We start from the raw sequence: 13,807 nt of genomic DNA on the forward strand, positions 1-13,807 counted from the left end.
GACAGCTCTGGGTGCTTGGTTCCCGCATGAGCTTACCTGGCTGCTCCAAACTCCCTTTGAACACTGTGATGCGAACTGCCCGTGTGCTCATGCAGCCCCTGCCTTTCCACTTCATTCCACCGGGTTCCTCTTCCTAGTCAGAGCAGCCTCCTTGTGCTCTCTGCTCCTGGTCTCATTTCCCAGGGACTGTGCCTCCAAGGGTCTGCTTCTCCTCTCGGCCTCGTCTGTTCCAGGGCTCCTTTTCCTCAGCCTGAAGACACATTCAAACGCCTCTCACTCTCAGAGCCATCAGGACCCTTGGTCTCCATTCCTTCCCTCGCTCCCTCCGGCCTCCCTCCTGTCTCCTCCGTCCTCTCGAAAGTATAGCTTTAACCAAAGCTTCTCAAACTTCAGAGCTTGCAGGCCACTCGAGGAACCTGTCAAAACCACCTCAGCGATCCAGGGAGGGGCCCAAGGTCTGCTGTCTTGGAGATCACTCTAAGAACCCAAGTGCTGAGCTGCTTTTGCCCCCTCTCCTTTATTCCTGACTCTGTCTTCTGGATTCTCAGCCTCAAGCCCTCAGAACCTTCCATGGCTCCCGAATGACAGCTCCAAGGGACGCTGGCAGCCACATGGGCCCCAGCCAGGGTGGAGTTAGAGGCCCCCGGTTCTTGATGCAACGGACTCAGCCCTCCTGGGCCCATTGGTTTGCACTCTTCTCCCAGCCGTTTTCAGTCTCCTTTCCAATCCTCTTTGCTTGCTTGTTCCCTAGAACTCTCGCGCTCCATCGTTTTCACTACGGCCTGTTTCCTTGCCTTCGCTTCCGAGCAATCACAGATGTAACGATTTGTCCCAGCTGGACGGCGGCCCGGGCCAGGTCCAGGTCCAGGTCCAGGTCCCGGTGGCCTCCGGGGCCCTCGAGCCCCGGGCTCCCACTCCGGCACAGGCCAGCTGTCCGCCGTCCGAGGCGGGTGCAGACTGGCGCCGTCGCCTCAGCTGAGTCCTCCCCCAGCTCCCAGCCCCGCCAGCGTCCGCCAGCGCCCGCCTGGGGCCGCCTGCCTCGCCACAGCTCGCGCGGAGCCCACGCGGACCGGGGACCGGGGGCCGAGGGCCGGAGCACACGGACCCCGTGGGGCTCCAGTTCCGGTCACCTTCTTCTCACGCCAGACGGGAGGTTTTCCTTTGATTGAGGGCCTAGTTTACCCGGTCTTTTTTCCAGTGATTCCATATTTTCATAGATCTCAAATTTAAATTTTGTGAAATACATATTTTAAATGAGGTGAAATTGCACAAATGTTATTTTGAATTTTATTTAAATCAAATAATATTGTGATATGAAAAAATCCGCATAGAATCACATTAATTTTATTGAAATAAAAATGTAAAGACAATATTCTAATACCTAATTATTTTATCCTGAAATAATTAAATGCAAAGGATATACATGTTAAATTGCTACACACATGTAGATACTATACAACACATGTAATGAAGTCATCACACATTTCATACTGCTTTATTATAAATAATTGGAAACTAGTTCATTTTTCAAACCCAGATAACAATGCTGAAAATGCAATGTTTTCTTTTTTTTTTTTTTTTCTATTATCTCATTTATACTTTTGTACTATGGGTTGGGAAGTAGTATTCCTTATCCAAAGACTGATAAGAAAAAGAAAGAAAGAATGAAAGAAGAAAACAAAGAAAGAGATTTTATTGTTTGTGTTTAAAATTGTTATTGCACAATATAAAAATGAACTGTAGTACTCATGCTAACAATTTAAATTTTTCTTTTCTTTGTATAATTTAAATAGCAAAATAGGAAACTTAAAAATGAAAAGTTAAAAGAAAAGGGCTTTATATTTTAGTATCTTTAATGAGATATTTTTTCTGCTTTTTGAATAAAAGATTCTGTACTTTCATTTAAATGAAAGAAAGTTTAAGATAGTGAAAGAAAAAAATGAAGGAAGAAAGGAAGGAAAGAAGGAGAAAGGAAGAAACAAGGAAAGAAAATCGGTGACACAAAAGAACAGAATACTCATTTTCTTTCACTTAAATGAAAGCAAAGAAGGGTTAAAAATCTTTGGGAGACTTTTGATGGTGCCATCAAGAAGCCACTAGAAACAGAGAACTGTAACACTGGAAATATCGCATCTAAGGCAAAAGAGATTGTGGACACATACAAACATAGAAAGACTTGACAGTAAACTATAGAACTTTTTTTCTTAAAAATGCAAAGAGCTTGATTCTCCCAAATGGGGGGAGCCACTGAAGAATAATGGATGAAGTTATGAAGCCTCAAGTTTGGGTGTTATTACCTTGAAGAAACGTTTTCCTTTTCTAAGGAAGGAGACCTGACATATGCCTCTACTTTCTCATTGTATAATGACTCATGCTCTGATTTTTAAAACGTTCACTACTGTAACCTTGAACACTTACATGCAGAGAGCCCTTCTTCATAAAATGCCATAGAAACTTAGAATTGCCGCAGAAAGCTGGTGCCCTAATTCACTTACAGTAGATTGTCCCATGGGATACTCCCTTAGGAGAGTTACAGCAGCTGGCAGTCAGAATTTTATTAGGCAACTGATCATGATTTTTGTGATTAACTTTTACATATAATGTTGAGAGTTGTACCAATTTTCCCCATTGATATTAATGTAAAAAATAGAATCTAAAGAAACAGGAGAGGAACATGAAGAGTAATGTATTTAACCAAGCAATACAGGAAACTTCTTGGAACACTTGTGTGTGTGCCTCCATCAAGGACTACAGACTGAGCGGGGGTACCAACATACTATGTGCAGTGGTATTCTATTTGTGCAAGCTCCAGGATGTAGCTTTTGTAGGAACCGGAACAGAGTGAAGCTGATAAGCGTGTTTTATGCAGTTAACTGCAAAAAATAAATTCACACAGACTAACAGGGTGAAGAACTGATGATGTAAGAACACATTTAAGGTAGTGAAGCCACACATCTGAATCCACATGCAAGAGATACTGTGAAATCATCCGCTCAGTTCACTTGGTTTTGCTTCAACTTAAAATACTCCAAATACTGCTTGCCTGTATAATAGCAAAGGAAATACTAAATGTATGTATACTACTTTAAGAGCTTGACGGTATATTTCACATTCTTTAAACTTTATTCAGGCTATAAATATATCTGCATATCAGTAAGTTTTTAAAGTAAATGGAAATTGTAGCGCAGGAGAGTAATTTTAATTTTCCACATGTGCTGTCCGTACACAATCCTGCCCATCTCCTCCTGAAAACTGCTTTTTGAGAAGGTCGCAGAGCAATGGCGCGTGCTCTGCGCCCACCACTGCTCTCCACACTGCAGTTTATTGTGGCTCACAGTGGAATTTACATTTGAAGATGGGTTAACTGAAATCAACTCAGCAGAACGACACTGAGACTTGGCTTCTGAAATCCACCAACATTTAACAATGCAGAAGACGATGGTACTCTTTTTGAACCTTTTTTATCAAAAGTGTACAATAGTAGAAACTTATCTGTTAGTAGGTTTGCACAGCGATAACACTGTTTCGCTGATGCAGTACATCCTGTTTCCAGTCTTCGCGTCTACCCTTTCTTTCTCTGATTTTCCATGAAATAAGCCGCGCTCCTCACCTGCGCTTGCAGTTCTGCGGTACAATCCAGGAGGAGTGTGAGCACAGCCCGCAGTCCCTCCCCTTCTTAAGCTGTGACAGGGAGTGGCACAGAGTGGCCAGAAGAGCCATCTGAGCTCAGGGGCCCCAAGGCACAGCCAAGGACCTTCGGGACGTCCACTTGTGACCGGCAGGAGTCAGTGTTGCTGGTGTGACGCTTTCATCCCTCTAGCACCCGGCGGCTCCCCAGGCTCTGCTGCTTTGATTCCTGCACACTATGCCTTCAGAAGTCCAGAGGCCGAATCATCATGGTGGTGGAGCGTAGGGAGTAGCTAGGCCCCTTGAAGTAGTGCCACTTGATTCCGTTCAGCTTCCCGTGGTTCTGCCCTGCAGCGTAGAACATCCCATTCAGATTGGAGGGGCCGCAGGCGTCAAACCACCAGCCTGAAAAATAGTCAGAAGTGAGAGAGAAACGTTTACAAGTGCACTGCACATCCGGGAACACTGGCATGAGCTTCAAGGAACCTGTGCACCCTTCCTGTGATTACTGCAAAAAGGAGACATCCAGTGACATTTTCCCACTAGCCAGAGTGTTCCAAGGGACACTGGTGTGGCGTGAATAGAGCCAGGAAAGAGAGACGAGCTCATGAAAACCAGCTCTCAGTGTGGCTCTCCTGGGACCTGCTTCCCACGGCGACGGTGGGAAGCCTCTGGCTTAAGATACAATCCAGGTAGGGCTGGGTTAAATGCAGGAGAAGGAAACTGCGGATTCCCATGAGCGCCCTTCCACCCCCCTCCCGCCACGGAGCGCAGAACAACTGTCAGCGAAGAGGTTCAGAGGCGCAGACAGCTGACGTCTAAGGAGAAGACAGTCTCCATTTACTCTGTGAATTTTTCAAGAACTGGCCCCACACTGCTTCTAAAATTAATTAGAGAACGTGTAATGACTGTGACACTTAAGTTGAATCTTAATTAATCTGCCTGTCTACAGCTTACGGCAACATTGGAAGCGCCTGCCGTGTCAGCCATAGAGCACACAGACAGCAATATTTTGTCTTTGAGCTTTCAGGCTCCTTCTAAACTTAGTGGGAAAAAAAGCTGAAAAGGAGCATGGAAATCCTGTGCTTGCATAACTCCATAAGGATAACTGGATTACTCAGTTTTCTTTTTTTAACAAATTAAGGTTTTAGATTTTTAGATAAAGCACAGTACTTTTCTCCCTCTCCTGAAGTAACACCACTGAAATCTTTAGGGAGAGGTTTATGCCAGAGACATTCTGGAATATTTGTATTTGGATACAGTTGACCTCTCTTTGATTACAGAGCTGTACCGTGGGGACTAATAGTTAAAGAGAGAGCTGCGTGGCTGATGTTGGACTGTAACATGAGCATAATCTTGCAGACTTGAGAAAGGGTGAAATGAAGAAACGCGAATGTTCCTTTTTCAACCTTGGAGGAGGAATGCAGCTGTGTTGTGTTTACAGTCACTCTAGGGGCACAACAAGCAGCATTCGCCCCAGTTCACATTTACATGGGGCAGCAGGAGGGTACTCACCGTACTGAACACTACAGGAAACATGAATGCTAATGCAGCCCAAACAGGAGGGACAAGGGGTCTCGCTAGGCAAGGAAGGAGAAACTGTAAAATTCTGTCTTTCCTTTCTTGAGAGTAATTCCTTGAGTTTCAGTCAGTACTCCAAGCAAAAATGTGCTATTTATGTTATAAAAGGCACTGACATTAGGGAACTCACTTTCCCAGAAGACTCCCGGAGGGCCTAGCACGAAACTCTACAGCGAAATTGAACACAACTGATTCTGGGTCTATCTTCTCTGTCCTCAGGGCACTGCCTGGGCACACAGAGGCATCTGTCACAGTCATGCGGCTCCGACTCTGTCCACCAGACTCACAAAGAGGCCGGCCTGAGCCTGAGTCTTGGAGCTGCACAAGGGTGCTCAGGGTGAAAATGAAAAAGCAGAAACAGTCCTGCAAGGAAGGGAGCAGGTGCAGGACACGCACAGTGAGGTAGGGATGGCTTGGGAGGGCAGAGGGGAAGAGCGGAGCCAGCGGGCAGACCAGGAGCACCGACCTGGGAAGGAACGGGGGAGATGGCTGTGGTGAGGATGGCCTTTTAGAGCCCCGAAAGAAGGCCAGAGGCTGGGTCTCTGTCAGCAAGACAGACAGTTGCTGGGGGCTGAGCGTGTGCGAACACTGCACGGCCCACGCTTTCGCTTGCTGCCCCACATTCACTGGAAAGACACGGAGCTGTAGGAGCCCGTCTTGCAGACTGAGTTCTGACCTAGCTGAGTTTGCTTGGCAGAGCGCTGGCTCATGGATGGGGTCTCTGAGTAGACTGTTCTCGCGAAGTTGTTCAGCTTATTAAAAGCTACATTGACAGAGACCCAACTTACAGCATTTGCACCTATTCTGCTTATGTACTCATCCAGAGGTTGCTACCCAGTGCTCAGGGTGGTGGATGTGGTCCCTGCCCTCACAGAAATGACTTCTGATGTGAGAAGAGATGAGAAATGTGTGCAAGTAAACAAAATAACTACAAACCATGACCAAAGAATGCTAGGAAGAAGATATGGAGCCCTGAAGGAGAATAATGTAAGTTTTTGCATTCATAGGAGAGGTCGATGTTCAAGGTGACCTGAAGGAGACAGGGAGGCAGCCAGGGGAGGTGGCAGCAGGAGCTCTGCTGAGCAGGGAGGGAGGAAGATGGCTGCACAGGTGGAGGCGGGAGGATCTCACTGATGTTGGTGAGTGTGGACAGGGCAACTTCACAGGAAGGCCAAGAAATAGTCTGCATGGGAAGTTGCACAAGGTTTGTGGGAAAATGCATGGCCTAGCTATCTCATGGGTCTATCATCAGCTGCACAAGGATAACATTCTCCAGTAATGGGAGCCAATATCTAACCAGGGAAACCAGGTCTGCTGGGCCAAATGTTGAATCAGTCATCACTGGAGCCCTCATTCTATATGGCTTGCCAAAGCCAGCCTGAGCACATGGGCCTGCAACAAAGGGGCGAAAACCAAGCTTGAAATCACTGCAGCACCCATTACTCAATGGACAGACTTGGGGACAGAGTTGAGTAAGACAAAATTGCTAATGTCAAGTCACACACACTTTTGTATAGGAGACAAATTATTAAAAAGCACATGATAAACATTAAACAAAGAGCTAAAGAAAAGAAGATGGCAATAAACAGCAGAAGCCCCCAACTTCCTGAGAGCTGTAGGATTCTTTGTCACCTAAGTGGGGTCCTGAGGATGGGTACAAGTCCAAACAAGAAGTTTCTAACTCAGTACAGTCCCTCAAAGGGCAGGAGAGAGGGTCTGCCGACAGCCTCGCTTCGCTGAGGTACCATGGGGAAAGGTACAGAAGAATAAGCAGGAGGGAGAACACAGAAGTTTTCGTGATACTTGTAGAAATGTTCTTGTGAGAGATGAGGGTCCTGGAGAGAATTGGGCTAGAGGTTAAAAGACCTCATCTGTGACACTGACTTCATTGACCAGGGGATCCTAGACAATAATACCAGGTGTATTTGATAGTCAGCATGTACCCAAGACTGTGTGAAACTATCTATATTCATCCATCCATCCACCCACACGTCTGTACACCCACCAATCCTCCCATCCATCCATCCATCCATCCGTCTATCATCCATCCGTCCATATACCCACTGATCCACCCATCTATTCATCCATCCATCCACCCATCTATTAGCCATCCATCCATCCATCCATCCACCTATCCACCCATTCATCCATCCACTCACTGACCCACTCACCCACCCATCCATCCACCTACGTATCTCTCTTTCATTTTAGCCCCCAAATGGCCACATATAATATGGTACCATAATAAGGACACCACTGCTCAGAGTTGAAGGCACTTTCCCAAGGTTACATTCACCACACGCGGGTTATAGGGTTTGACCATCCATTTCCAGACTTTAAAACAGCAGTTTTAAGGATAAAATAAGATATACACTGAGTTCTTTCACCTGTAAAATTGTATCTACATTCTTGGTGTAATTTAGGACATGGGGTCAAGAATTTTAGGGCAGAAAGAAAGAGGACTAGCTCTTTTGTCCCACTGTAATGATTTAATAATGAAGACAAGTACACAGGGCTACCGTAGTTTCTTAATTGCTCAGTCAGGTCTATCGGAGAAATATGAAAGTAATTGTAATGCAAATGAGATTAGCTTATAAAGATTACATTGTAAAAACACTGTATTTAAGAACCTAATATGATTTTTTTAGCGTACTATTTTGATGATATGAGGAATCAAAATGTTCAGTTATTTCTTTAAGACCAGGGGGCTATGCACACTGTGATCAGAGAGGAATTGATGCTGATAAAAAGGAATTAAGATGCTGGACAATGAAATAAAAGGGTAATATTTCTCACACCAGTCTCAGTTCCATTATATCATATTCTAAACTTCAGGGTAGCCCAGGCAGTGATTTCTGTGCAGGTGAGTATTCTGTTTTTACCAAGATTTGCATGAAAACAAACTAAACAAAGGAATTTCTTTGCATCAAGTATTTCAAGTAGTTTTTCTCCTTTCTGTGAAAACAATGAGGCATCAACTGGGCTTTTCAGCCTGAGTTCTGGGGCGGTGTGCTGCGGCCTCTTCCTGCAGGCAGGCATGGTTGGGTGGACCCGGCTGCTGTGCCCCAGGGCCTCGGTGGGCCTGGCGTGGAGCGCTTGTCCTGGTGTGGCTGAATCACACACACTCGGTTCCGGGACACCTGCTTGGGCCCCTCTGTGTGCCCAGGAACAGTGAGGATGGGCCCGGCCCCTGAACTGGGGAACACTCACTGGCGGCACAGGGCAGGCGGCTGAGAAGCATCTGCCTGCGCTTTGGCGAGCGCTGAGCTGGACTTCACCAGGCATTTTTCCTTATAACCTACAACCTCGGGGATGTTTGAATAAGAAATCCGAGATGTGTGTTTCTAATTCATTTATACTCTACTCATTAAAATTTACTTTTGTCATAACTATCCCAGGCTTCCCAGGCCTTTAAATTATTTGAGTCTTTTATCTCTGAAGCAGAAAATTCACATTTTATCACTAATAAGTTAAACTCTGCCCAGAAAATAGGAATCTGATTCTGAAGCCTGTGCTCAGGAAGTTCAAATTTATTTGAGTCAGGAAACCCAACTCTCATGAAGTCCTCTGATCCTAAACAAAATATCTCTCCACACTTCTTTTCTAAGATAGAAAGCACAGCAAAAGGAAAAGAAATGTCTTTTGGTGGATTTCTTCTATGCATTTTCAGTGACGCACTCAAAGCAGAAATACGCAATGGCGTGCATGGAAACTGACTTCACCCTTTTATGTCTGCCGAGGGGCTGGGCTGTGTGGGTCAGCGGCATCGACGGCTGAGACCATGATGCCAGTCACTCAGCGGGCTCACGTGTACAGAGGGGCCTGGGGGCAGCTTTGGGGTCTTTTGAAATTTTGTTTTCATTAGTTCTGCTTGCAGTGCACAACGGGCAGTTGGTGCAAGGGCATCACACAGCTTCACTCTTGTTATGTCTCATTCCCCTCTCTGTCTCCCTCACACCATTTCTGGGTCCCCTTCCCATGTGGAAAACTCATAAATCTTGAAAGTGGCCTAGGTGTTGACGAATGGATAAGGAAAATGTAACTGTACACAGTGGAACACTATTTTCCCATAAAGAAGGATAAACTTGAGGCATTTGTAGGAAAACTGATGCACCTTGAGACCATGATGTTAAGTGAAAAAAGTCAGACATACGAGCTTAAATATATTTGCATGGTTTCTCTTCTATGAGAAGCCTAAAGTATAAGTAAATTTCAGAGCAGCTGCAGACACAGGGCCAGATTCGCCGTCTAGAGTTCCGCATTCCTCCTGCCATCTGGAGCTACACACATTTCACGCTGAGTCTCGGGACTTCTCTCCCTTTTCTTTCTTCTATTCCAAAGATGAACAGTTGTTTTTCCTGGCCAGTGATGCTGAATCCATCTAAAACGCCTGGATTTCTCTTACTGTCTCTCCTCTGCCTTGGACTTTGGGTCCCTTCTAACTGCATCTGAGGAGGGAGATGCCAGGGAAGGGGCTTCAGGCAGTGAGCGGGCAGGGTCTCCAGGATGCCCCATCATGGGGGCCACAAGCCATGCCCAGGCCACGTACCTGAGTACAAATCCTTCTTCTGACATAAAGTCTGTGCACAAACTGCTCTGGGTTTCAGTTCATGAAAAAGAAATTTCTGCGTTCCTCTTTGCCCCAGTTAAAAACTTTCAGAAACTTCATGTAAGTTATGAAGGCACAATAATGCCGAAGTGTCTGTTAGACTAAAATGTTCAATAAATATTTGCTATATTGCTATTAGAGAGCAAAACCGAATGAACGGTTTGGTAGTCTCTCACTCACTGCCAGTTATGACCCTCGGGTGTGGCTCCTGCTGTGAGCATATCACTTCAGCTCCTTCCAAATGTATGGAAAACATTCTCAGATATTCTCTGCTATTCTTCCAATAAATGAATTGTGCTTTCAGAAAATAATATAATCCTAAGCTTTGTACTTATAAACTCGAATTTATTTGAAATTCAGGAGCCTAACATTCAAATTTTTACCAGTCAGCAACTGCATCTTGTGAGCTTAGACGAGCTTGCTATTCACCCTTTAACTCCAAGTTTGTCGTGCAGTACAAGTCTGTGCTTCCGTGTTCTAAACCGAGTTCCGGCACGACAGCACTTGGCACGAATTTACTTCTGCTTCCCATCTGTGACTATGTGTCCTCGCAGAGTCTCTGATCCGATGTTCACATCACCGACCAGCGTTTACTGAGCACATACTGCAGGCCACACCTCTGCCTGCAGTGACTCCTGGTCAGGGTTAGCCAAAGACTGCAGGGCAAGGAGCCACGTCTCCATGGAACATGCGTGCCTGTTAGGGGCTATGTGCAGAAGCTGAGATGAAATGCCAGCAATGCAATTTAGGTTTTCTACAATCAACTTCAAGAATCCACATGGACCTTCGCTCTTCACGCTTTTACTTAAAGCCCCAGGCATGCCAGTTATCCGGTGCTTTATGTGTCCGTCCTGAGTTATGAAAAATGCCGAGCTGGCTGAGTTTTCCCAAAGACCGCCTCACTTCACATGGTCACCAGTGAAGAAGCAGCCGGTGGCTTTCCTCTCCTGTCCTTGCCGGATCACAGAGTAGGCGGAGCCAGCAGCCTCAGCTCTGCACCAGCCTGGAACCCCAGGAGGGAGGCTCACTGCGTGCTGGGCCGTCCCCTGGCTGGGCTGCCCTGAGGGACGTCCCCAGTTGGCTCCCAAGCCCCATCAGCCGGCAGGGCTCATGTGCGGGGAACAGACGAGTTTCTACGGAGATGCGTTCTTTCTACGGAAGGCTGGATCACACTTTCCATCATTTTTATATTTTATTCTAAACATGGAAATGGCATTGAAAAGAACTAAAGAAGGAGAGGGTTGTGGAACAATGCTGTGATTGTTGCTGTTAGCGACCTCTTATACTGTATAACAAATTTTCAGACAATTATTTCTGTAACTACTTAATAAACGGATAATATAACTGTAACCATTGTAGCTTCAAAATGTAGCTTAAACATAATTTTTCTTTTTTTTTGTTTTGTTACCGGAGATCAAACTCGGGATCTTGCGCTTGCGAGGCAGGCGGGAACCACTGAGCCAAATCCCTGGCCCTTAAATAGACTTTTAAAATACTTATTTTCCAGAATCTTAATGTACTGCCAAAGACCATGTTTTAGTAGGACATAAGTTCATTTTGAATGAAACAATGCAATGGTGTTTTAATTTTCCTAATTTTTCATACCCATTTTATGTACAGTAAATTTATGTAAACAGAAGCAGAGCGGACACTGGGTGAATCACATTTTCACTTCCCTACTGTCAACCCGCAGGCCAGGCTGTGGGCTTTCCCCAAGCTGGGTGTCCTCTGGAGGGGATGGATACGCTCCCCCTCACCTCCTCCCCCCTCACCTCCTCCCCGCTCCTCCAGCGCACCCCGCAGCCCGCAGCCCGCATTGACCGCTTCAGGCAGGGAAACCGAAGGGAAGACTGAGGACTTCCCGAACCCACGGCCGCTCACGGAGAGCAGGGCTGCTAGTCACACCTCCCTGCGGCGGCCCAGTGAGGGGCACTTGGACCTGCCGAGCTGCGCGCATGCTCGCCTCAGGCACAGGAGCACTGCGAAGGGCCGCAGAGGTGGGCTGGAGCACTTCCACGCCCTGGAGCGGGAAACCAACCGGAGCGTGTGCTTCCGTTGAGGCGGACACGAGGCTGTCCTCACCCGCAGAGCCTCCCTTCGGAGCCAGCACTTCGCCATAGAACTGTCCCCTGAGCGCCGCACAGTGACTCCGCTTGTTTCCTACTGCAGCCTCCAGGAGCGGCGAAATGTTAGACCCACAGAACCGGAAAACAACCCGGGAAACTGGACTAACTGGGCCCAGGAGCACAGAGTGTGCGAGGAAGCTCTGCGTGGGCAGCCGTCTTCCCTCCTGCAGGGTCTCGCCTGGGAAGGGAGGGTCCCCTCGGCCTGCACCCACTGAGGACCCCTCAGGCAGTGTCTTCCCCAGCAGCAGCAGGCGAGGACCCGCTCCGGATCAGAGTCCTGTCACTTGCGCCCTTCTTTCTGAGCACCATCTCTCAGGGTCAGAAGCGCTGCTCTGTCCCTCCGTTTCTCCGTGGAGGAGACCTCCTTTGCAGGCTCTCATGAAAATGCTTCACTGGGGAAAGAAGGAGCTGAGGGCCAAATGCTCCACCTTGGGACTGCTTGAAACACCTTCTGCTTTCCGTTAAGCCTGTCTGTCTCCTGCTTCTCAGTCTTCAACAGATAAGGGTAACAACGCCGCATCGACCAACCAAATCCCTCCGCGCATTGGAAGAAAAACTATCCAGGACGGGGAGTGCCCGATAAATCTAACTTTACCCTCCATTCTGTTTATAAGAAAGAAAGCAGTAGAAGTAAATGAGATAAAATGAAACTAATTGATGATGACAAACACTATTAAAGTCTCCCTGCTTCAAAGAGACCACGCTGATAAGCTAGAATTGGTGTTTGAAGAAGGGGGACCGCTGTCAGACAGTGAGAGACCGGGGAAAACACGGGGCTCATGGCAGTGGTGTGGGTGCTGAGCAGGACATGAGCCCAGCCCAGCCCCAGGCCTGGACGGCACCAACCACCACCCTGGGCTGCCAGTCCGCAGCTATGGAGTTCCACACTGCAGCCTTCACAGTGAGTGAATGGCTTCGAAAGGCCTGGATTCTTTCAAAGTGACATCTGATAGGGTAATGGCGTTTATTACAAAAACACATTTACTTTAGACTACTCCAGCCCAAGCAGGAGTGGAAATTTTCTCTCTCCAACAAATGTGTTTATCAGGGACTAAGGAATGTGTCCAGGAACGACCATGGACGAGAGAGCAGGACAGAGTTCAACCACATGAGGCAGAAATAAAGTCCTAAACCTTAGCCGCGAAGTCTGCTCCTAACGGAGTGGTGCCGCCTCTGCCTGGGTCCACATTTCCATTCTTCAGACAGGAATGGGGACCCCGGGGGGCCCTGCTAAGCACACACCCAGAGATGCACTGGGGTCTCTCAATTGCCGCATCTGTACAGTAAGAACTAGCTCCAAAGTAGAATGGATAGGGTGAAACGCATTTCAGTATCAAAATCGGCAGGAAACTGGAATATTTAAGTCTTTTTCTCTTCATATAAAGCTACTGACAGTTTCATTTATGGGGTCACGGAGGTAATGAAAAGAAATACGTTTCTCAAGAACCTGTGGGGCCGTACTTTTAAGGAGTCCTGGATTGGCAATAACTGTTTCTTTCCTTCAGGGGAGGCGAGATTACAAGATTACGTGTCGAGGAGGATCTTAAACACTCGCCGAGGCCGAGTCAGCAGAAGCGGGTGACAGAGGCAGGCCACCCGCACGCAGTCCTTCACGGGGCTGGGCTCACGTGGGACACACAGGCAGTGGGCAGCCAGAGGAGGTCAGGGCGGGGAGCAGGGGCGGGAAGGGACTCCAAGCCCAGGGCTTATGGAGGCTGAAGCAGGATGATTGCAACTTCGAGTCCTGCTTTGGCAACTTACAGAGAATTTTGCCCCACATAAAAAATTAAAATTAAATAAAAGGGCTGAGGATGTAGCTCAGCGGTAGAGCACTCTTGGTTTTGATCCCTAGTAATGCAAAAAA

At 47.2% G+C, this 13,807-nt stretch overlaps 1 protein-coding gene across 4 annotated transcripts in view; it reads right to left on the minus strand.

The window, feature by feature from the left end:
- Window positions 1-1,322: 1,322 nt before the first annotated feature.
- Window positions 1,323-13,807, minus strand: part of Angpt1 (angiopoietin 1) — a 174,650-nt gene continuing 162,165 nt past the window's right edge. For all 4 annotated transcript variants that reach the window (XM_004850310.3, XM_087190817.1, XM_087190816.1 and 1 more), the window contains one exon: window positions 1,323-4,032. In XM_004850310.3, the coding sequence (XP_004850367.2) occupies window positions 3,872-4,032 (161 nt within the window). In that variant the 3' untranslated portion in view covers window positions 1,323-3,871. The remainder of the gene's footprint in view (window positions 4,033-13,807) is intronic.

This window comes from Heterocephalus glaber, unplaced genomic scaffold (assembly GCF_053883595.1).
Source record: "Heterocephalus glaber isolate CG9 unplaced genomic scaffold, H.glaber_assembly_v1.0 deba00001556, whole genome shotgun sequence".
NCBI classification, from domain to species: domain Eukaryota; kingdom Metazoa; phylum Chordata; class Mammalia; order Rodentia; family Bathyergidae; genus Heterocephalus; species Heterocephalus glaber.